The 24,472-nt window shown below is 34.4% G+C and overlaps 1 protein-coding gene across 7 annotated transcripts in view; it reads right to left on the reverse strand.

Annotated features, from left to right (window-relative positions):
* BLTP1 (bridge-like lipid transfer protein family member 1) overlaps nucleotides 1–24,472 on the reverse strand; it is a 198,188-nt gene that overhangs the window by 128,958 nt on the left and 44,758 nt on the right. For all 7 annotated transcript variants that reach the window (XM_070474895.1, XM_070474896.1, XM_070474897.1 and 4 more), the window contains exons 12-22: nucleotides 23,489–23,645; nucleotides 22,389–22,467; nucleotides 19,964–20,055; nucleotides 18,552–18,669; nucleotides 10,384–10,539; nucleotides 10,023–10,120; nucleotides 7,752–7,930; nucleotides 7,478–7,584; nucleotides 6,270–6,475; nucleotides 3,202–3,429; nucleotides 2,272–2,409 (exon numbers count right to left, since the gene is read on the reverse strand). In XM_070474895.1, coding sequence (XP_070330996.1) covers nucleotides 2,272–2,409; nucleotides 3,202–3,429; nucleotides 6,270–6,475; nucleotides 7,478–7,584; nucleotides 7,752–7,930; nucleotides 10,023–10,120; nucleotides 10,384–10,539; nucleotides 18,552–18,669; nucleotides 19,964–20,055; nucleotides 22,389–22,467; nucleotides 23,489–23,645 — 1,558 coding nt within the window. The remainder of the gene's footprint in view (nucleotides 1–2,271; nucleotides 2,410–3,201; nucleotides 3,430–6,269; nucleotides 6,476–7,477; nucleotides 7,585–7,751; nucleotides 7,931–10,022; nucleotides 10,121–10,383; nucleotides 10,540–18,551; nucleotides 18,670–19,963; nucleotides 20,056–22,388; nucleotides 22,468–23,488; nucleotides 23,646–24,472) is intronic.

Here is a 24,472-nt window from a genome sequence, read left to right on the forward strand (position 1 = left end):
ACGGTCACTGACCCATCACATTAGATCCTTAGCCTTGAAGCTGTGCACTAAGACAAATGCTACCTGAAATAAGGAGCTACAGATGAGTGACCCAGAATTGAGTCTTGAGGGCAGTCAGTGTGAAGCTTCCCATCATGAAAGAGTATTAATATAGAGACAAAAGAAAAAAATATTTCTTAGAAATGCTAGCACTACAAAATGCAAGCAAATTAAGTAGATAAGCAAATTCCTAGAGAATATGTATAGACTATACTTGTCTTCGGCATGAACTATAAAGTGTTTGCCATCTGGGAAACAAAATGTCACTCGTATCAATACTTCTATTACTGTCTTGATATCTCTACTCCATGAATTCCTCTTCTTATCACCATATAAATCACACTTTACACTTCTGTCTCTGTACAAGTATGCCAATAGTTGTGCAATTAGGGGTAATATGGACCCTCATAATAAACTCAATAAAACATTTTTTATAACCAGCAAAGTCTTTTGAGAATGCAGTGATAATAAAAGTTGAAGTATCATCAGTTGCTCAAAAAATCAGAGCTACTCTCCTAAGAGTCTCAGAAATCAGCCTTTCTGAGAAGATATTTCCCTATTACTTTTATTAATTTCCTCAAGAGATTTGAAAAACGGAGATGGGTTTCTTCTCTATACATTTGCCTCTCAAAAACAAAACAAAACAAAACAAAACCAATCCTAATGACCCATTAATTACAGAAAGAAGGACCAGAGTTATTTTTAAGGTTTCACATGACAAGTTAAAATGAAAGTATTACACAAGTGAGAGCTTTGTGATGACAGACTAATTCTGCATGCTAATTTTGGTGGCAGTTACACAAATCTACCCATGATGAAATGTCACAGAACTATGCATACATATTGTACAAATGTCAATCTCCTGGGTTTTTTTTTTTTACCATAATTATGTATGAGGTCAACATGGAGGAAACACAGAAACTCTCTGTACTATCTCTGTAACCTCCCGTAAATCTATAATTTCTTGAAATAAAAGTTTTTTTTAAAAAAGAAATATGTTCTGTGGCAAACACTAGTATACACTAAGTGTTAAGTTTTAGCTGCTACACTAAAATAATACAATTTTATCGAATCCAGGTGTCTCACATTACAGGCGTCTTCTTTACCAGCTGAGCCGCCAGGGAAGTCCACTATAGCAGAAGAATGCAAAGGGGTATGCTCTTTTATATAAGATGGTCAGTTACTTCACAGAATCCATGGTGAGATATCATTTGTTGATGATTCACTGTCAGATTCATCACCCTGTCTATAATTTTACTTTGTCTTACATCAAAATCCATCACAGCTCTAAAGCACACCACTTAACTAAAAGTAGGAAAGAGACTTAAAGAAGGGGTAGATGCCAAAAAAAGTCATTGGCATTAAAAAAAATAATAATAAAGTGATAATGTACCCAGGAATGTAAAATATTCCCATTTGATGAATATCACCAGTTCTCTTCCAAAAGAGCCTTAGGGATATCTTGAAGGTATTAACAAAGGACCTTGTAAGTATGTTGGAGGAAAAGTATTAATCAGTGTTCATGTAGATACGCATGTTTTCAAGATTTATGGTTCAGTTTGTTTCAGTCACTCAGTCGTGTCCAACTTTTTGTGACCCCATGGACTGCAGTATGCCAGGACTCCCTGTCCATCACCAACGTTTATGGTTTATGATACTGGTTAACAATAACACTTGGACTTCCTTTCGTGGCTCAGATGGTAAAGAATCTGCCTGCAATGCAAGAGACTGGGTTTGATACCTGGCTTGGGAAGATCTCCTGGAGAAGGAAATGGCAACCCACTCTAGTATCCTTGCCTGGGAAATGCCATGGACAGAGGAGCCTGGCAGGCTACAGTCTATGGTGTCGCAAAGAGTCAGGCATGACTGAGTGATTAACATATAATATTACCACTTAGGTTGTGATTTTCAACAGAATCTACCAACATTCTATATAATTAGTTTACCCTTTCATAAACATATGAGTGTCAGAAAGTATTTCTTACAATTTCTAAAAACAATAGATATATAATTGTTTGGGATCACATAAATAAGGAACAGTAGGGGAAAAAAGGAAAAGCTAAAATTCTTGAAACAATTCACACAATACAAAACTGCTTAGTACAGTTAAACTGAAGGTTCCCTAATTTAAAAAGCCATACAGTCCATGCACAGAAGTTAACACATTGTTTTCAGCCCATAAATAGTAACAATAAGTTTCTGAGTATCGACCACAACTCACTTCCACATTACCTGATAGTTATCACTGACAAACACATTCAGGGGTGACAGGACAAGTTGCAGCATGGTCTCCCTAAATCCTTTTTTCATCTCAAAACATAGTCTTTCCAAAAAAGCTGTAGGGCACTCAGGACCATCAGTTGTTCCATGCTAAAGTCAAGCAAAAGCCACAATCAATATATAGAAAAATTAAAGACCAAGGAAGTACAGAAAAATAAAAATTACACTTCTACAATTAAAAAAGTTTGATTTTTTTCTAAAGGAAGAATGGTGCTTACTGACAAAAATAACTATTCTGTATCCCAGAAAAAGACCTTAGGTTAACTAAGCACCAGAGCTGTTTTCTCTCTGGAGCAACCCTAGGAACATAATATGGACCCAGTATGCAGCACAATGCTCCAGGGGCCACTCTCTCCCCATCTGGACTGACTCCAATGGCCACGGGTTCTTTGGAAAATATAATCTCATTTCAAGTCAGCCCCAACAGGCCCAAGGGTCATCTTTAGAGTAAACCAGGATACTATGGAGAATCCAAACCCCTGACACAATTCAACCTCCAGGGTCAAGGCTGAATCATGATTTTGTATAGCTCCACCAAAAGGTCCCAAACTGGTCTAGAGTCAGAGATAAAAGACTAAGTATAAAGTCCTATGATGTCCATCAGGCTAGCTATAAATCTAACAATTCAACAACATGGCAAAATATCCTAAAGTTATACAGAACAGCAAAGAAAGAGCTAAAGTGAAAGAAGAAAAATAGGAAAATTGTTAACGATCAAGTGATCATGAAGAAAATAATACACTAGCTTTATAAAGACAAAAGGATAAATACAGAGCAGTTTTGAATCTTAATTATTTCATGTAAGCATGTACACACACTACATCACTTCCTATGCTAGGTAGATTTCATAATAGACAATTGTTTTGATATGCAAACACTCACAACAGGAAGACGTCCATGAACTTTGTACAAATTAACAAGTACAGTAATATCCCAAGGACGCAAGGTAAGTGGATGAATTGACTTTGCTGAACTTTCATTTTCTTTTTTGTCATTTTCCATCCCAACAGCAGTCCATCCAGAACTGGATGATGTTGACAGGGACAGAACAGGACTTGAAATAACCTCTTCAAAATCCATGTACATGTCATCTTCCCCAAAGTAGTTTTCCTATAAATATTAAGAATAAATTGCTATCAAAAGAGATATATAACAATAATGTTTCACCTTAGAGCATGAAATTTGTAAACTAAGCATTTCCTTATCCTATTTTAGAGTATTAGTCTATTTCCTAAAATGAAAACAAGATAAAACATCCAAAAAGCTTTCAAGTTCTAACACTGATACTAAATAAAACATAAGTTAAAACTAAAGAGAAAAAAAAGTAATAGAGACAGTTAAGGTAGGTAACAACTCCAAGTCAGCACGACACTAAGGCAAAAACAAAAAACAGCTATGTGTTATCTATTCTTAATAAATGGAAGCAGAGAGTTCACTGGATTATAAATTATTTTATAAAATGTGTCAAAACTTAAAAAAATTTTAATTTATTTCAGTAGATATTTCATACAAGTTCTGAATTAACATGATGAATGTCAGTACTAATATTTAGTGTAATAAATGTTTGACACGAATAAAGAGTTGTTATAAAATCTGTTATCAGAGTCTGCATCAAAACATAATAAACTACTAACATAGGTAACAGAATTTACAATGAAATTTAAAGTAAAGGCATATCTTTGTTTCTCTATGCTCTTTGTTCTCATTTTTGTTTATGTACTACTATGGGATTTTTTAGTTAAAACAACGGAGGTTCAATATACATGTGGTGATGCAAACCAGTTAATACTTCTCTAGTAGTACTCAAAACTGATTTGTATCAACACAACCACCTACACCTGGTAACTAAATCATTGCTTATATTTAAATTAAAATAAAATTCAGCCTCTTCAATTTTAGAGCCTTTATAGATATTCACATGTAATGCCAAAAAAATAAGATACTGAGAGAAATATTTGTAGAATATTTTAGGCCACAAAATGGTCATGAGAGAAAAAAAAATCTGTGTTTGTGTGTGTTTCCTCCCTTTGAATCTGAAAAATTACTCCTTTATTCCTTCAAGAATCTCTAAAACCTTAGGGGAAAAAAAAGGCAAACAGAAACCATAGGTTTCCAAAAATATTAAACACATTTTTCCCTTGCATCTTTTACCTTAAATTGCATCATCTGATGCTCTATGGCAGTTTTTAATAAATATAGGATATCAAATATTGAGACCTTAAAAAATTTCAAAATTTATTTAGCTAGCACTTCTTTTAGAGAGCCTTTGTTAATCAATCTTGAGTGTCCATCCCAGGCCAACCTTGATCATCCCAGACCTTTTCCAGAATTAATTTTTCCTGTTACTGTACATTAAAGGATTCCTTGTTAGTTAAGCCTTCAATATCCAAACCTCTGCAATTGTGAAATTACAAAAGGAGGCAAATAAGTAAGCACTGATAAAGTCAAATCCACACAAACACCTGTGCCACAACCAACTCTACTGCTCATGATTGGTAAAATTTGGTCAATTCGTCTCTCTTTGCTTATCAGATATAATAGATATCCAAGAGTACAATGAAAATCTAAAGCAAAGTGAATTTGCAAAATCCTGAAAAAATGAAAAATTTCATGAAGTAGCTGAATGTGATTCTGGACAACTGCTCAAATCACAGATAAAATATCAGTGATAAGTGAAAATCTGGGCGGCTTAGAGAAGTTACCTGTAAAAAAAAAGTAAATCAACAAAAATTAGCGATGTTTTGTTGGGGTCTTTTTAAAAGCATGATTTGAGTATCAAAAGAATAAAAGTGAAGTCTAGAAAACTGAAAAAATGCTCAAACATTTTTCTTAAAATAGCATCTCTCCATAAACATGCTACAGATAGCAACCATAAAGTACTGTCATACTACACAATCATATTATACATTTCACCAGAAAAATTATCAAAATGAATCAACACTTGATTTGGTCTTTGCTCAAAGAAGCAGTGCATATTTCTTCAGAGTCTAAATTTGTCCTACTCTGAAATGAATGCATTTTCACATACTTGCTTCAATTTTCAAGATAGAGTTCCAAATAACTCTTTGCTTATTATACCATGAAGTAAAATTGTTGGTTTTTAATGAACTCACTTGAAGTAGCCTTTTCCTGGTACAGATATCCTCAGATAACAAAGTTCTTTTATACTTCTGCTGCCACATTAATTACAATGTGTTAAAATTGTCCATGTACATATCTATCCTGCTATAATCCTCTAGCCTATCTTTTTAGCAACAGATGCTGTATCATTTATCTCTAGCAACTAGCACAAAAGTCCTAGAATACACTAACTTCTCAAAAAAATGCTAAACTGGAGAGTTTTTAGCACTATTTTTTTTTTTCCATTTATTTTTATTAGTTGGAGGCTAATTACTTTACATCATTACAGTAGTTTTTGTCATACATTGAAATGAATTAACCATGGATTTACATGTATTCCCCATCCCGGTCCCCCCTCCCACCTCCCTCTCCACCAGATCCCTCTGGGTCTTCCCAGTGCACCAGGCCCGAGCACTTGTCTCATGCATCCAACCTGGGCTGGTGATCTGTTTCATCCTAGATAATATACATGTTTTGATGCTGTTCTCTTGAAACATCCCACCCTCGTCTTCTCCCTCAGAGTCCACAAGTCTGTTCTATATATCTGTGTCTCCTTTTCTGTTTTGCATATAGGGTTATTGTTACCATCTTTCTAAATTCCATATATATGTGTTAGTATACTGTAGTGGTCTTTATCTTTCTGGCTTACTTCGCTCTTTTAAAGAAATAATTTTATAATTGAGCCTACCACCACAAGTTCAGTCAACATATAATATATCCTAAATGCTTTAAATCATAAAACTGGCCATTTTAAATGGTCTCAATATCAATTAGATGGTTAACTGCTTTTCCTACATTTAAAAATATGGACATTCTTTTAAAAATCTTACCTTAATACACAGAAAGGCATTTAATAGAGGTCCATAGAGAGTTATCTGAGAATCTGGAGAAAGTTCCATTTCTACATGAAGTTTATCAGGTGGAAGTTCTGAGGGATCAATAGGAGGACGAGAAGAAGCAGAGGGAGAAGAAACAACTCTGTCTGTTTTCTGAGATGGCCTTAACACAGAGAGCATTGTTTCTTCCATTTCTGACACTGGAATAAATTGAGGGGAAAAAAAGAATAATGTTTGAGTGGAAAGGGGGAAAAAGATCTCTTCAAAGTTCTTCAAGAACTATTCACTAAAAGATTCTATTTTGTAAATAGAAAAGCAACTAACACTGATAAAATGTCTCCAGTATATAATGAAAACAAAACTGAAAGGCTAATAATTAAAAATGCAGTAAAGAATAGACGTCATTGAAATACATATAGAAATACACAAATCCAGAAAGAGCTCCAAATAAGCCTTTGCTTATTATTATTACTACTACAAAGAATCAATAAAAGGTTTTCATTAACAAAGGCAATATTCTCATCAAGTTCTGGCAATATACAGTAAAGCTGGGTCAGAATTAGGCTCTAATTCTACTTGGACATTAAACTATAAAGTTATTTTCACATAAACAGCTATACAAATGCACTGTGGCATTATCAAGATCTATATATAAGAAAGTTACAAAAACTATTCTTTAATACTTAACTAACTGGAAAAATACAAAGAAAATACTTTCACTAGACTCTTAATTCCACTTTCAACCCAAATAAAGCTGCACTTAAGCCTCAGGGAAGCTATAAATAATATGACAGCTGTCAAAATGCATTAAAGAAACTAACATTTTACAAAATCAAGCACTCTAAATCTATAGATGTACATATACCTGATTTCATACTCCAGCTCTGCCCACCAGACCTTGAGAAAATTATTCCTTTCTCTGAGCATATTTCCTCAACTCTACAATGACAATAATATTATAATATCTATTTCACAGAGTTGCTTTAAGGATTAAATGAGATAAAGTAAACCAAGAAACAGCTTGGTCTAGTAACTGATAGCAAATGCCCAAAGAAAGTTATATGAAAAATCTCAGAAGACCTGAAATGCATAATTATGTCAAAAGAACAGATGCATTTCCAAAAAGTTTTAATTTCTTCTTTGTATCCTTGATGCTTATCAATTTTGATATTTTAAGATACTGATTATACAGAAACACTTACATGACTGTTTCAGCTGTTCATCTGCTTTTTGTGGATAAATTGGATGCCATGTATAATCAATTGTAAGCATGACACTTGGGACAGTCCAGCATTCAACCCAACCAGCCCTTAGAAGAGTAAAAAATAAAGTTTCTAGTCAGGTATTTATTCCTTTAATTGTATTTAGATACCAGTTACATATAAACAAATTTTACTACTATTCTCTGAAAGAACTGAAAGTGTAATTTCTCCTCATTAACAGAAAATACTTAAATCGCTAATATTACATACTTACTTTTCTTGAGTAATGTTCCGCCATTTTGGTTTAACTGTTTTCTGGCCACTTTGACATTCAGCAGGAATACCAGTATCATGAGTCATTTTATTGGGGTGGCAATTCTTTACCAGCATAAATAATGAGTATTTACTAGGGTGGCAATCTGGTAGAAACAAATGAAGGTCAACTTCTTCACCCTAAAAAACAATTTATAATAACCCAAAGTAACAAAACAGGTACAGAAGTTTGTTAGAATACTATTTACAAAAAATTCTACCTGTAATATGCTTGAGGATAAATTCAACAAAAAATAAATCTGAAATTGCAAAAATACACTGAATAGTACATAACTGGAATAAGATTTTACATCATCTGAAATTCTGCTTAGAAAGTCAAGAAAAAAATCAGGGAAACAAACTGCAAAATTTTTAGAGAACAGTAAGAAGGTTTCCTTGGATATTTCACATATAATTCAGTTAAAAAAAAAAAACAACCAGAAGTATCTAATATAAGCTCAGATGGAATATGTCCAATATTTTCATTAATTTAAAAAATATGATTGTCTATATTTAGTAAGTCTTGGTTCTTCAACTGGCTTTTAAGGATTGTATCACAGGATCTTCACTGAATTTCATTTTTTTCCCTTACAGATGCCCTAATCTTTGCTCATCTTGATGCCTGGTTTCTTAACAGGCAGCACCGTAAGCTTTACTGCCTGGGTCCAAATTCCAACTTAGCCACTCACTAGCTAATGACAAGTTACATAAACTCGCCTCCTCAGTTTCCTATTCCATAAATGTACATAACAACTACTTCAAGAAAGTTGTTCTGAGAATTAAATGAATTAGTATACATAAAGCAATTGGAATAGTGTCTGGCACTAAGAAGATGTTAAAAAGTGCTGGCTGCTCGTACTATTGTTTCTATTTCTTACCACCATAACCTCCATCAACACTACAACTACTGTTGATGTAAATACCTTAAAATTAGATGTACCATGAATTCTGAACTCCTAAGAGCTGGCTTTTGGATAAAAGGAAGAAGGTCCTTGTGTTTATTCCCTGAATTCACGGGTACAATTAGAAATGAAATACTGCTGGCCTTTGAATAATACAGGTGTGAATGCACAAGTCCACCTACACATGGTTTTTTCTTCAATGGTAAATACTACATTACTATACAATCTGCAGTTGGTTGAATCTGTGATGCTGAACCTTGGATACAGAGGAACCAAGGATATGGAGGTTCTAGGGAGAACCAACTCTAAGTTGCACATGAATGTTTTGATGGCAGGGAGAGTCAGCACCCCAATCGCTAGACTGTTCAAGGGTCAACTGTACAAAAAAATGTGCAATCTAGTTCACAGACTCAGTAAAACATCAGAGCTACAATAAACTCTTCAGAGAAAATAAAGATTAGTAACAGAGGTTAGAAATGAGCTCTAACAAAATGATTGACTCAAGGAATTGTTTTTCATCAGCCAACTTCTTTTTAAGTGAAGTACAGTTACTTACTATATTATTCAATATACTCATTCTAGTTGTATAGCACGGTGATTCGATGTTCTTATGGATTATACATTATACAAAGTTATGACAAGATATTGATTATATTCCCTGTGCTCTACATTACATCTCTGTGACTTATTTATTTTATAACTGGTAATTTGTACCTTTTAATCTCCTTCACCTATTTCATCCGTCCCCATTCTAATAACCACTAGTTTGGTTTTTGTATCTCAGAGTCTATTTTTGTTTTATTCATTCATTTGTTTTGTTCTTTAGATTCCAAATATAAGTGAAAACATACAGTCTTTGTCTTTCTCTGTCTGACTTATTTCACTAAGTATAATACCCCTTCTAGGTCATCTATGTCACAAATGGCAAGATCTTGTTCTTTTTTAAGGCTGAGTAATACTCCAATGAGTATATATACCACATTTTCTTCATCCACACTTCATTCATCTGTCAATGGGCACTAAGGTTGCTTCCATATCCTGGCTACTGTAAATAATGCTGCCATTAATACTGGAGTACACATATGTTTTCAAATTATTGCCCAGCTTCTTAGGGGAACTTAAGGAATTTATGGGAATGGCAGAATATTGCAATTAATGACCAAAAAAAAAAAAAGCAGCAATTTGTGACACTAAAGTTAGTGAACAGTGGAGGAAAGCCAAAATACTACAGGCTGGCAACAGAATGGGCCAGAGAAAATAAAGATAAGTGCCAGGAAATCAAATTTACTAATAAACCTTGTGGAACAAACAATGCATCCAATTATACGTACTTTTAAAGAGAACTTGGTATTACATGTAGCTGGAACAAAGTCCGTAAAAGGCAAAGAAAAATCAATGTTTAGTGTTTCCCCACAGGCTGCCAGGTACACTGCAAAAAAAGAGAAAAAGAAATTTAGTTTCCCAAAAAAAATTAAAAAAAAAAAACTTCCTTAAATACATACCTAAACAAAATTAAACTTAACTGCTTAGTTCAATATTAATTCTGAAATAGTTCTCTGAAAGCCTCACAAGACAATGCAAAAAAAGATCAATTCTAGTATCCATTAAAACTAGAAAATCAACACCAATTTTCTTTGTTGATATTTGTCTTAATGAACAGAACATTTAACCTAATTTTTTAAAAGTACCTACCATTTTCCTGTTGTTTAGTGGAACAGTCAATCCAGTTGTGCTGATTAGCTGCCCAAATCATTTCAAATTGATGAAACATGATTTTAAAATTCCAAGTATATGGAACAAATGAAAAAATGTCTGGCGCACTATCACTTGACCAGTCTTGAATTAAATCTAAAATTATTGGGGTAAGAGACAAAATGTATAATTAATTGAAATTGAAAAAACAAAATAAAAATATTCTAACATCAAAAATGATGTTTTCAATTGTAACTAAAAAGAATTTTTATACAAAAATATTAAAAGGTTATTAAGATGGAGCTAAATTAAGATTGCAAGAGAATTATCAACAACCTCAGATGTGCAGATGATACCACTTTAATGACAGAAAGTGAAGAGGAACTAAAGAACCTCTTGATCAAGCTGAGAGAGGAGAGTGAAAAAGCTGGCTCAAAACTCAACATTAAAAAAACCTGACATTCAAAAAACTAAGATCATGGCAAATAGATGGGGAAAATATGGAAAATGTCATGTTCTTGGGCTCCAAAATCAATCCAGATGGTGACTGTAGCCATTAAATTATTATTTTTTTTTAGCCATTAAATTAAAAAACGCTTGCTCCTTTGAAGAATAGCTATGACAAACGTAGACAGTATATTATAAAGCAGACATTACTTTGATGACAAAGGTCAGTATAGTCAGAGTTTGGTTTTTCCAGTAGTCACGTATAGATGTGAGAGTTGAACCATAAAGAAGGCTGAGTGCCGAAGAATTGACACTCTCGAACTGTGGTGTTGGAGAAGAGTCTTGAGCATCCCTTGGACAGCAAGGAGATCAAACCAGTCAATCCTAAAGGAAATTAATCCTGAATATTCACTGAAAGGTCTAATGCTGAAACTGAAGCTCCAATACTTTGACCACTTGATGCGAAGAGCTGACTCACTGGAAAAGACTCTGATGCTTGGAAAGACTGAGGGCAAGAGGAGAAAGGGGCGACAAAGGATGACATGGTTGGACAGCATCACTGACTCAACAGACATGAGTTTGAGTAAAATCAGGCAGACAGTGAAAGACAGAAAAGCCTGATGTGCTACAGTTCATGGGTTCGCAAAGAGTTGGAAATAACTTAGCAATTGAAGTACAACAAATAAACAGTTTGACAGTAAAAATGCTTACTTACTAATCACAGTTACAGATAAGAAAATTATTAATGTATTTCATATACCTATTATATCTTTAAATAAACTTAAGATAAAAGAGCAAGAAAATCAACTGATATTCTGCTACTCAAGTATCTAATATTGTGGACATATCTCATTCTAGTTTTTTCTCTTTGTAAATTTTTACACTATCCTAGATGCACATGTGTTATGTATTACTTTTTTCCACTGAACTCAAAATTTTGCCATGTTATTTAATAGACAGTAACAAAGATTTCAGTGATAGTTCATTAAAAAGCTCTGCAAAATTTATTTAACCATTTACTGTACTTGGATATTTAGACTTTCTTCAAATTTTTGTTGTAGACAATGTTATTGCATATATTTCCATACAAGATATTTTACATATTCAGAATTATTTTGTCAGGATAGATTTCAAAAGTAGATTTGCTAGGTCAAAGTTTATGAATTTTTAAGGCTATTACAAATCACAAGGACTTCCCAGCTGGCTCAGTGGTATAGAATCTACCTGCCAATGCAGGAGATGCAGGTTCGATTCCTCGGTCAGGAAGACCCCCTAGAGAAGGAAATGTCAACCCACTCCAGTATTCTTTCCCATGAAATCCTGTGGACAGAGGCGCCTGGAGAACTACAGTCCATAGGGTTGCAGAGTTGAACACAACTGAGTAACTAAGCAACAATAAATCACAAACTGCTTTCCAAAAGTAGATTAATTTATGTTATTAAAAATGTATGGTCAACTATCTATTTCACTGTACCTGCTCCTGCATTATATTTCTTTCTACCTCCCTTTCTGTTTTTATTTTTTTGATGGCAGCTGGGGTGCTGCGGCTTGATAATTGATAACTGAAAAATGATATCTCAGTTTAATTGAATTTTTTAATTACAAGGAGGATTGGACATTTTTTCATGTCACTTTATTCACAAAACAAATATCTACAGAATGTCTAGCATGTGCACACTCTGTTCTAGACCCTGGGAATACAACGTGAGCAAAACTAAGTCTTGACCTTAGAATTACAGTCAATCAGCTTTACTGACTGCTGATTTACTGTACTGCTGCTTCAGATGGTTTAATGGTGCTTTTCAAAATTGTGTTCATATACTTTGTCTGCATATCCTTTCATACTTAAATATTTTTTTTAACCCCAACAGGCAAAAGCTCTTTATACTATACAAAGATGTTAGCCCTATTCTATCACAATGCTTTTCCTTCTGGCATTCACATCATTTACATGCATTGTATACTCATAGGAATCACATTCTTCAATAAATTGTAATCCTCCTAAAGGTGTCAAGCTCATCTTTGTATGCTCAATACATAATACAGTGCTACAATATCAGAACTTTGTGTATTTGAAAGAGAGAAGCAAGTACCATTGTTTTAACACAAACTCTTGACAACCAGATAGTCCTGGGTTTATATTCTGGCTTATCATTTTACTAGTTATATAATCTTGAACAAATGACTGAAATTCTATTGGTCTTCTCTTTTACAAAATGGGGACAATTGCACAGACTTATTTTGAGAATTTAGGGGCTAATAAGTGAAACTTTAGCACAGAAACTGTCACAAAATAGCACATGAATGGTAGCACTTATTAAAGATATTCTAAGAAAAATAACAGGCAAAAATAATTAACTATTTAAAATCATTTCCCTTGAATTTTAAAGGATATCTTTAAAGGAGAAATATTAGATTCGGTAAAGAAATCAGAAGTTAAATATCATATGAACTCCTTTTAAAAATAACTGCAATGTACAGAAACTTGTACACATATTAAATCTTCTCTTGGGAAAATGACAAAATAATTTAATATCAAGTTTCAATAAAAATAAGATGCAGAGTTTTACTATATCAGCAATAAAAGGCATATGGCCAATTAACCTATTCTGAGACTAGAGAAAGGAAAATTCCACCTAATTTTACTTTATTTTAAATACATTTTTATTTCTTTTAACAAGCAATCCCAGTAGTTCATCATATCTTACAGTATCTATGCTTACTTCTAAAACTTTATTTCTACATACTATTGTATCTAACTATCCTGACTGCATCACTAGCTTTAACACAATCATCAGCACTCAGGAGGTGCCCAAACGTTATCTCTGGGATTAACCAACTACACAATACAAAATTTATCACTCATCAAGTTGTTTTTCCTCATGTTTTTCCCTCATAAACATGCTTGGTTCTGCACTTTTACTCAAATTATTCATCCCTTCTAAAATAAACACACTCTTTGGTAACCTCTTTGTTAAGGAAAATGCTAACCACTTTTAACAACAACATGACCATACAGAGAGAACAAGGGTCTACAGTCAAAAAATTGTTCTTAAATGTCTCCCCCACTTATTGGCTTCATGAGTCTGCCCAAGTTGTTGAATGTTTCTTCAACCTCCTCACCGTTAATTCAGGGATAACAGTAACAGTTGTCTCTTTTCAGAGTTGTGAAGGTGATAAAAATGAATATGCTTTGGAATGTTTTATGAAAACACTATGCAAATTTTCATTAACGTTACTGAGTTCACTTACAAAGATCATTTCAGATCCTAATACCCTTCCTTACTTTCTCTAATTGTCTTCAGATCATGGTGATTTCCTCTGTATTCACATCTTACATGTACTTGTTAAGGTCACAATTCATGCTTGTGCAATATTCTTGAGATCGACAAATAAATGCACATAAGCGATGTGCTTAGTTGCTCAGTCGTGTCTGACTCTTTGCAACCCTTTGGACTGTAGCTTGCCAGGCTCCTCTGTCCATGGGATTTTTCAGGCAAGAATACAGGAATGAGTTGCCATTTCCTTCTCCAGGGGATCTTCCCGACCCAGGGATGGAACTTGCGTCTCCTGTCTCCTCTGTACTATAGATGGATTCTTTAACTGCTGAGCCATCAGGTAAATCTAGACCACATTAGTTGGAGGTTAAATAGCAAGGGAGAGTTCTAGGGTGGACCCTGGACCACTGGAATGGTTGGATGTTAAACCACAAGGGCAGTGAAGCTGCTGTGGGAGGGTGAGAGGTCAAAGTACAGGAGAAGACTGGATGTTAGACTGCAGGTCAAGGGCATGACCACAGCGGAAAGTTCAGAGGTTAGACCACAACAGAAGGGCTTGAGGTTAGACTATAGCAGAAAGCAGGAGACTGACTGGAGGTGAGACCCCAGATAGAGTGAAGCGGGTCACACATGTAGAAGAGGGGGGGTGCAGGGGGAGGACCACGGTCAGGGGAGCAGTGGGAGGGTGCAAATAGGTCATGGGGATGGATCCAGGCTGGGATATAGGGAAGGGACAGAGTCAGACAGAGTGAGAGGAAGGCAAGACATAAATGTGGGGAACTGAGGGAGGCCAGGAGGATGGGGGTGACAGATGCCGCAGCTAAGTCCCCTTTGCCCCTGGCTTTGAGCCCCCAGCCCGCCTTCTCCTTGACCAACAGGAGCAACATACAGCCCTCCATGCCCAGGAGGGCGCCTGCAACCAAGATTCCCTTGCCCGAAGGTAGGCTCAGGCTTCAGAGCTCCCTCTCTCAATACCCTCCTAATTTTCTGCAGGTTGAGATCATGGTTTGTATTTGTTTTGAATCATTATTCATAAGAGACTCTCAGCTTATAGTAACCACTTATTTACTTGATATTACTACTTAAAAGGCTGAAATATAATTGCTAGTGAAATAAACACAAATTTAAATAATCTACTAATCTAAGGAAACCAATGTAATTTTAGTTATTAGTCAATTTCTATTTTAATGTCTTACAAATTTTTCAAGTATCTTATCTACAATTTCAATATATTCTGCAGTACAGTTTCCCCACCAGCTTACACAACATCTTCCCTGATAAATATTAAAAATTATGGTAACAAAATATTTTTACTAGGAACCTCAAAAACTATTTCCGATATGTATGTCTCTTTAAACCAAAAAATGTTCATGTGACCAGCTGGTTTTACCAAATAAGTTTACCAGAAAAAGGAAGCTTTTTGATGCTTGATGCTTAATTATTGATAAGTCAAGCATACTAAAAATCAGTAAATATACCGAATATTTGAAAAATTCAGCCAAAATGAACTAATAGGCAATTTGTTAACTACATTCATTTCAAATATACATGGAATTTTTTTCAATGGTAATGGACCAAACTATAAAACATGTCTCAACAAATATACATGGAATTTTTTTCAATGGTAATGGACCAAACTATAAAACATGTCTCAACAAATATTGGGAATTGAAAAAAAAAAAATTTGTGAAGTTGGTAATCTAAATGTTAGTCTGGGAAAAAAACTCATTTACAACTTACTTTACAATTAAGTTGTTAGGCCAGCAAAAGTCACTCAGTCGTGTCTGACTCTTTGCAACCCCTCAGACTGTATATAGTTCATGGAATTTTCCAGGCCAGAATACTGGAGTAGACAGCCATTCTCTTCTCCGGGGATCTTCCAAACCCAGGAATTGAACCCAGGTATCCCACACTGAAGGTGGATTTTTTACCAGCTGAGTCACCAGAGAAGCCCAAGAATACTGGAGTGGGTAGTCTATCCCTTCTCCAGCAAGATCTTCCCAACCCAGGAATCAAACTGGGGTCTCCTGCATTTCAGGTGGATACTTTACCAGCTGAGCTACCAGGAAAGTTACACCCTATAAAATATCCATCAAGTGGTACTGGGGTTGTAATACTGTTATAATGTCGTGTTCTTCTCTTAGAGTAAACATAAGTCAATTTCACTATTGCCGGTAAAGACTTTACTTCTGCCTTTGTTTTGTATCTTTCACTCCTGAAGCAGCTCTATATTGTTTTTATCATGAAGTGATCCTTGTCTCACTCTGAAATTGCTTATGAACAATTTTATCTCACTAATAACTAATGTGAGAATGGTTCTTGAGACATATAAATAGATAATTTATTTTCTGCAAAAATCTGTCAATACAGAAATGTAAAACTGAGAGAAGAGAAAAGCAATTCAAACACTATGACCAAGTATGTTTTCTCCAAGATTAGACTAATATTACTCTGACAGTGTCTTTTTTAAAGAATGAAAAAGTTTTTAAAGGACTCTAGAAAGATTTCTGGGGGTTTCCTAGGTGGTACAGTGACAAAGAATCCTCCTGCCAATGCAGGTGATGCAGGTTCAATCCCTGGGTTGGAAAGATCCCCTCGAGGAAGAAATGGCAACCCACTCCAGGGCTCTTGCCTGGAAAATCCCATCAAGAGAGTTGCTTGGTGGGTTACCAGTCAATGGGGTCGCAAAGAGTAAGACACTACTGAGCATGCACACAGCAGCAGAAAGATTTCAGAAGTAATATATCTAAATATTACAGTTGTTAAATCTGGGAAATGAGAACTTAAGCTTTGTACCTTTCTATATTTTTAAAATTTCTCCAAATCAATTTTAGAAAAAAATAACTCAAAAAGTGAATTTCAACAGGTAGAAGCATAAAGACTAGAGAAAGAAAATGATTTAAAAAACACACAATTATAATTTAAGAAATAAGTACTCGTTTAACTAATAAAATATTCAGTCTAAATGTAAGCACTACTACAAAATAAACTTTAAATCTTGAGAAATTTATACTTCTAACTATTTTTAGCATTACTAAAGTCTGAGATTGTGAAATCTGGAGGAAACACAATGTAAAGTATAACATGCTTGAAAATGTTGGGTTTTTTCTTTAAGTTTAAATAAATTAAATAATTTATAATCTAAAAAATCTAAAAATAAAGAAACTAGAATCAACTTTAAAAGATTAGCAAAGTCAGAAATGAAAAAATATTAAGTGAGAAGGAAAAGAAGATATAAAAACAGATTCTTGGGCCAGACTATTGGGTTGGAATCCTAACTTGACCTAGTCAACCTAAACCTGGACAAATTGTTTAACCACTCTGTAACTGACTACCCTCTTCTGTAAAATAATGATAATAAAATTTTCCTCAGAGAGTTATTATAGGGGTTTAATGATGTAATATGTGAAACTGCTTAAAAGAGAAATAGACACTAAGAGGTATTATTTTTTTTTCATAAACCTGAATTAAGTATTCATTGTCCAGCTTCACTGACAAAAGTTTAACCTTCCAGGACTCTGTCAAAGTTTCTACTACTGTGACCTTGAAACCTGAATCCTGGAGAAGAATCATGTAACTCATCTCTATTTCATAGATAAGGAACTGAAGCTTAAACAATTAAACAATTTGGCCCACATCATATTACTAGTAAATAATGTCACAACAGAACTACCTATGCATATCTTAGTCACTGCTATACCCACAAATAAACAACTGGTGGGTGGACAAACAAATGGATAAATGTAGCAATCAGTCAAACAAATATCAGAAACTCTAGGGTAGCCACTGATGCTGGAAAAGCAGACTGATTCTGTTTGGTTAAACTTCTTACAAAAAAGTTTAAAAGATGCTTATTTTTAAGTAATAATTTAAATTACTGTAGTGATTAAACATTTATGTTATTCAGAGATTAAGACTACACATTCCCATACTTATAAAATCTAATAAGTAGCTATCAGAACATGCTGCAAGAAATAAAAGAATTTTTCCAACTAATGATAGTATCAATTCAATTATACTCATCAACAGAAAGGAGTTAAGTAGGGGCTCTGAATACAAAAACATATTTGACTATGTGAATATATTGTCTGTGGATTACAATAATTAAAATAATAAATCCACTATGATGCCTAATTCATAAAGAGGAAAAAACCAATTCATTTTCCCCATCTAACCCCCCCATTAGAGTGACACAAAAATGAATTCTTGCCCTTCCTTCCAAGGTCAATTTTGGATTCACAGTTTCCTTCTATGCATTAAAAGACAGCACAGAACATACATATTTAAATTTTTCCTCTAATAATCTCAGCCCCAAAAGAAGTATAAAAATAAAAAAGTATGAATTGTGTCATTAAGTCCCTATGTTGAATCTAAAAGCAAAACTTAATATAAACAAATTCACTCTGATAAATCTCACTGTATTTTTATTTATTAGAAAATTACCTGTGAAGAAATTCTTCTGTGCAAAGATGAAGTGGTAGGTGGCTTTATAAACCTCTAATTCACACTGCCATGTTTGTGGCATGTTCCATATTCGGGGGTAGCTGGCATTGATGTGAAACTGCAAACCAAATGTTAAGCAAAATGTTAGATGTTAAAACGTGACACTGCATGAACAGCATTAGAAATGAACTCACACAAACTGGTAATTAAAACTTATTTTCCTACTGAGTTGAACAGAGGGTCCTTTACAGATTTTCAAATTGCTGTGGCTAAAGGTCAGTACCCATGGTTACATCCAGCTGATGAAATACTAAGCCATGATGTGGCCAAAAAAGTTTAAGAACAAGTCAGGCTATAGTTTTGATACTGTAGCTAAACAAAGAGAGTAACCTCATTAATTCTTCTTTAAACTTAATCTGTTGAGTTCAGAGGCTCAGGGTCAAGGAGGGTAATGCACAATGCATCCTGTCACACAGAAGTTTGACCACCAGTGCCTCCTGGCTTCTCATTTGACAGCACAGTAGTTATAATCTGACATGGTGCTTTGTGATCTATTTCACCTGCCAAGGCTTGGCAATTCTCCAAAGGCAAGAGCTGCCTGACCAGGAACAGCATTATTGCACAGTACCATTTATCAGCAATAGCTCAGGAATTCATTAAAATGCTAAATATGTCAGTTTAACACATATTTATAGTATTCAATATATTCTTGGATAACTAAAATTTTCCTCTTAATTTACATATATCGTGTAAATATGCTTGTTTAGATAAGCAATTAAGGACCTAATGATACCATCTAATATAAAGCAATCCTCTCTGAATATTAGCTATTTCACACAGTAAATTTGGTTATTATTGTTATCCCTGAGAAAAAATAACAATCAGCTTGATTAATGACTTCCCAGCCTGCAATTTTTAATCATGAGTGTTTCCACATTAATTCTGTTTCTAATATGGTGCAATTTAGGGTATCAATAAGATTTTCTTCCTTGTACATTATTCATCAAGTAAAAAGGACAGTGAATTGTTAAGGTTGAGAAAGAATCTGATGGGGCCAGGAAACATACAGTGAAAATGTATCTAATTATTTACAGCACAGGAGAGAGTCTAGCCATACAACGAAGTTTTCAAAAAATTTTCTAACAACTTCTCAAATTTTTAAAGGCCAAAAACCTATGTATTGCTGCCTTATAGTCATTTCCCCTAAAAGAAGAGCAATAGGGAGAGGCCAAAGAGAATCCAAAGCATTGAGAATCTACTCTTCTTCCCAAAAATATGGGCAAGAGCACCTGGTGGTTCTGGAATAAGAAGACAGATTATTTGATGATTTGACCATTAAAATTTTATATTAAAAAAAAATCCAAATTTGTATCTTATGGGTACATGCATAGCATCATATACATTAGACTTACTGCCAACATTTCCGCTTCTAAAAGAGTCCGGTATTGCATGCTGGTAGTGGCATCAACATGTAAGAGTTGTCCTTTAATTGCAGGGGTATAACCTAAAATAGGTGAAAACATAAAAAAATAAGAAACTAAAAAAATAGATAACTAAAATTTTCAGAAACTGGAAACAAATTCCCCCACCACCCAAAGAAGGAATTCCTGAAAACTGGTGATTAGTTACTATTTAAATACACCTCCAATAATGTGGATTATGCTATCTAATCCATAACCTTTCTCATTTTGGACAGCTCTGATGGAAAAAAGTTCCATTTTCATATAATATCTATCCTGATTTTCCTTTCTAATGCAAAACTAAAAGTCTATTTTCTAAACGATTAATAAGCAAGTATTTAAGACTGCTCCCATGTCTTATTTTTCCCCATTAACTCAAGGGTACATATATTCATCATTTTCAACTACTCATTATATAGTGACAGTTTCTGAAGAACAGCTATTCCTTACATAATGACAGTTATCAAACAACACAGACCTGTTCTATATAAATGCAGAAAAGTTCAGAGTATTTCACTTCTTTTCTTGATGGATTGTCCTCCTATGAACACTAACACTACAATCATTATTATACGGTTAATTCAACATGCATCCCACTCTGGGCAATTTTTCCCCCAAACACCTGAATCTCTCGGGCAAGTTTTAAATGTTTTTGAGTTATATTTTGTTACTATCTAAGACTTCAGCCTATTTTTCCCTCTGAAGATACTCATCTTAAAAGCCACCTAACCTTTACCAGGCTTCCTGGTGACTCAGTGGTAAAGAATCCTCCTGTCAATGCAGGAGATGTGGGTTTGATCCCTGGGTCAGAACGATCCTCTGGAGAAGGAAATGGCAACTCACACCAGTATTCTTGCCTAGGAAATTCCATGGACAGAGGAGCCTGGCAGGCTACAGTCCATGGGGTGGCAAGAGAGTTGGACATGACTAAGCAACTAAACAACAATTTTACCAAGAACCTGACTGGGTTTTCCTTAGACCTTTAGCTCATGTGGTTCCACAGTCACTTTTCTGTGGCACTTCCCATGAATTCATGATAGGTCAAGATGTTGATGCTTCAGTCCTCAGATGGCCCTTTACCCCTGTGCACCAATAACTGTACCCCTAAAAAATATGTACAGATATTATCCTATTTGCATCATCAGTTTAAAAAAGGCAAAAGCACTCCCTTAATTGAACTATTCTCAATTTTATGCAACACTCAATTGTCTTTTCCCCTACAGAATTACCTATATGTCAGTAATTAAGGCTATCCTAAAAGATGCTTCTTTCCAACTGACTACTCTGAATCCTAGAGAATCTCAATATCTGCTTTAAGACTGAGTATGATTATTCTTTTAAAAGTAACTAAGATAAGGTTTAGTTCTTCATTATAATAGCTGTAAAGTTAAAGGGGAAAGATACTATCTCATTTTCAGTCACTTTTTTGATTAATTATCTAAGCAGGCAGACTCAACTGCTATCTTTTTAACACAAACTAATAAATCTAGTCAACCCCTTTGCCTGCTTTCTTCTTATTGTAGAAACAAAATGAGTGACAGAAACAAGAAAAGAGAGCCAATAATATAAAAATTACTCTAATTATACTTAGCAATAGAAACATTGCTAGATAGTAATTTAAAAATAAGGGTAAGTTGCTACTCTCCATACTCAACAGTGAATAAAGCAGAATTTCAATTGTTCTCAATTACAAATGTAATAAGAGAATAGGAAAAACAAATAAAAATTAGGAAGACTATTTGACATTTTGATAAATTTAACAAAAAATATTTAATGTTTAATGTTACTGATTAATCTGTATCAGGGCCCAAACTTCAAATGCATAATGAACTTAGATTATCTTACCTCAGATGAAACTACAACTATCAGGGCATGATTTAATATTTTAAACATGAAATATTCTGCTTTCTTAAAGTTATGCTATTCAAAGAACAAGCTTACTCTCTGACAAAAATCTACTAAAGATATAACCTAAAACAAAGCTTATTAGCTCCTGAATCAAGTTCTGCCCATGGACCATGTTTCACGTGCCAGGTCTTGGGTTTGGTACCAGGTATACACTGGTAAATACACAGCACCTGCTTTTACAGAGCAATAGACCAACAGGAAAAACATATGCTAAGCAAATTATGCACAATCTTACAAAAGAAAAGTATAAAGTACAATGATAGCACAAATAAGACCTAGCTTGAATAAAAGTTTTTCTCTTCTCTCTAGGTGCATAAATAATTATATAGCATTTACTAAGGGCACATTAAAATATAACAGAAAACTGAAAGCAAAAACTCAATAATTTTAGTCTAAGTGGATTAATAATTATTTGTATATTAATTATGCCCATAATCACTTAAAAAGGAAAACACTCATCATAGCTTACCATTTTCCTCAACCGTCATTGGAATATTAATTTCTAAATATGAACCAGCTCCGACATTCACATGTACAGCATTTGTTTCCTACCAAAAGAAAAAATTCATATGAGACATTATAATTATTTTTCCATCTTTACTTTTCAGTTATTAATGCAGACAAAATTCAATCATCAATCTAATGGTTCAGTGGAAAAGAAATCTGCCTCCAATACAGGAGACATGGATTCAATCGTAGGGTCAGGAAGATCACCTGGAGAAGGAAATGGAAACTCACTCCAGTATTCTTGCCTGAAAAATCCCATGGACAGAGGAGCCTGGGAGGCTATTGTACAAAGGGTCACAAAAATTCAAACACAACTGAGCATAGCACACATACACAATATTAAATAGGGCTTCCCAGGTGGCTCAGTGGTAGAGACTCTGCCGGCCAAAGTTCAAGCTTTGAGTCGGGAAGATCCCCTGAAGAAAAAAATGGCAACCCACTCCAGTATTCTTGCCTGGAATATCCCACGGACAGAGGAGCCCAGCAGGCTACAGTCCATGGGACTGCAAAGAGTCAGACACTGAGCTACAACAATATTAAATAGGTATTAAAAGTTCCTAAGAGCAAAAGTTCAAATTTATACCAAAAATACACTAAAACAATTTGGCTAGATTCAAAGGAGAAGAATAATGAGACTACAGTATCAAAGTCTATTATTATTAATTCTTTCCACTATTTGGTACTTAATGATGTAACATACATACTGGGGATAGGGGTCAGGCATAGCTCATAAAAATGAATCTAAGTATAGGACTAGTTGGGTTTCCCATGTGGCACTAGTGGGAAGGACTTGCCTACCAACGCAGAAGACATAAGAGATGTGAGTTCAATCCCTGGGTAGGGAAGATACCCTAGCGGAGGGCAACCCACTCCAATATTCCTGCTTGGAAAATGCCATGGACAGAGGAGCCTGGCAGGCTGAAGTCCATAGGGTCCCAAAGAGTCAACCACAACTGGAAGCAACTTAGTACACACACATGGGACTAATTACCAGAAAAACACTCTGGAAGATAATGGTCAAATTTTAAACACTACTTTCTACTATATTATTTCAATAATTACCCTATTTTTGGTAAACAACAAGTCAATTGTAGCATCTGCAATAATATTCATTCGTAGTTCAAAAGCAAGGATCTGTCTTGGTCTCCCAGGCTGTGCAATTTCAGAAACTTTCAGAACTTGATAATCAGGAGGGAAGAAGAACTTCCACAAACAATCTCTAAATAAGGAGGAAGAAAGAATAATGACAAGTTATTCAAATAAAATTGCTTCTCATAAAAAAGACTAAAATCAGTATTATAACTTTATACTGATATTATCATTGCTATCTCATTTAACAATTGGACATAAATTTCAAAAAAATAAGTGACAAAATAACACCTACTATAGTTTCCTTTCAGTAAAATGAAAGACTATTTTCTCCAATGTTTTCTATTTTCAGAGATCAATGAGCTTTGAGCATTTAATATACTGCTATAAAATAAGATGTGGGTAAGACCAAGTTTACACTATTCACCCAATACTGTGAGAAAATAAAGACTTTCTACAAGTATATCAAATGTCCAAATGGCAAAGAAAGAGTTGAAGGGGAATGGTTTAATTAGAATCATTTTTCCTTTCTGGATAATTACTTAACCTTTCTGAGGATACTTGCCTGCTTCCTCACTTGTAAATGAGGTTTATCATAACCAGTCTCAGAGAATAGATCCAAGAATTAAATGACAACACACATCAAACACTTGGTAGTACATGGCACATGGAAAGAAATGTTATTCTATTATTTTTATAATCATTTTTAATCAATATGGTAACAATAAGAGTCTAAAGAGTAACAGGTGTGTAAAAAGATGCAAGTATTTGGAAGTCAGAGCTTGAATATATTTGCCTCCCCTTATCTGACAAAAGGTGAAAGAAACCAAGAAATTTTCAATTCAGACTTTTCTATGTAATTAAAAAATTAGGATGTTACTCATATATTCAGAAAAAGCATCAGTTTGTGACTTTTAAAAGGAAAAGATGAGGAAGGAGTCATGAGTAACTGGAAAT

This window comes from Odocoileus virginianus, chromosome 12, assembly GCF_023699985.2.
Source record: "Odocoileus virginianus isolate 20LAN1187 ecotype Illinois chromosome 12, Ovbor_1.2, whole genome shotgun sequence".
In the NCBI taxonomy this organism is placed as follows: Eukaryota; Metazoa; Chordata; class Mammalia; order Artiodactyla; family Cervidae; genus Odocoileus; species Odocoileus virginianus.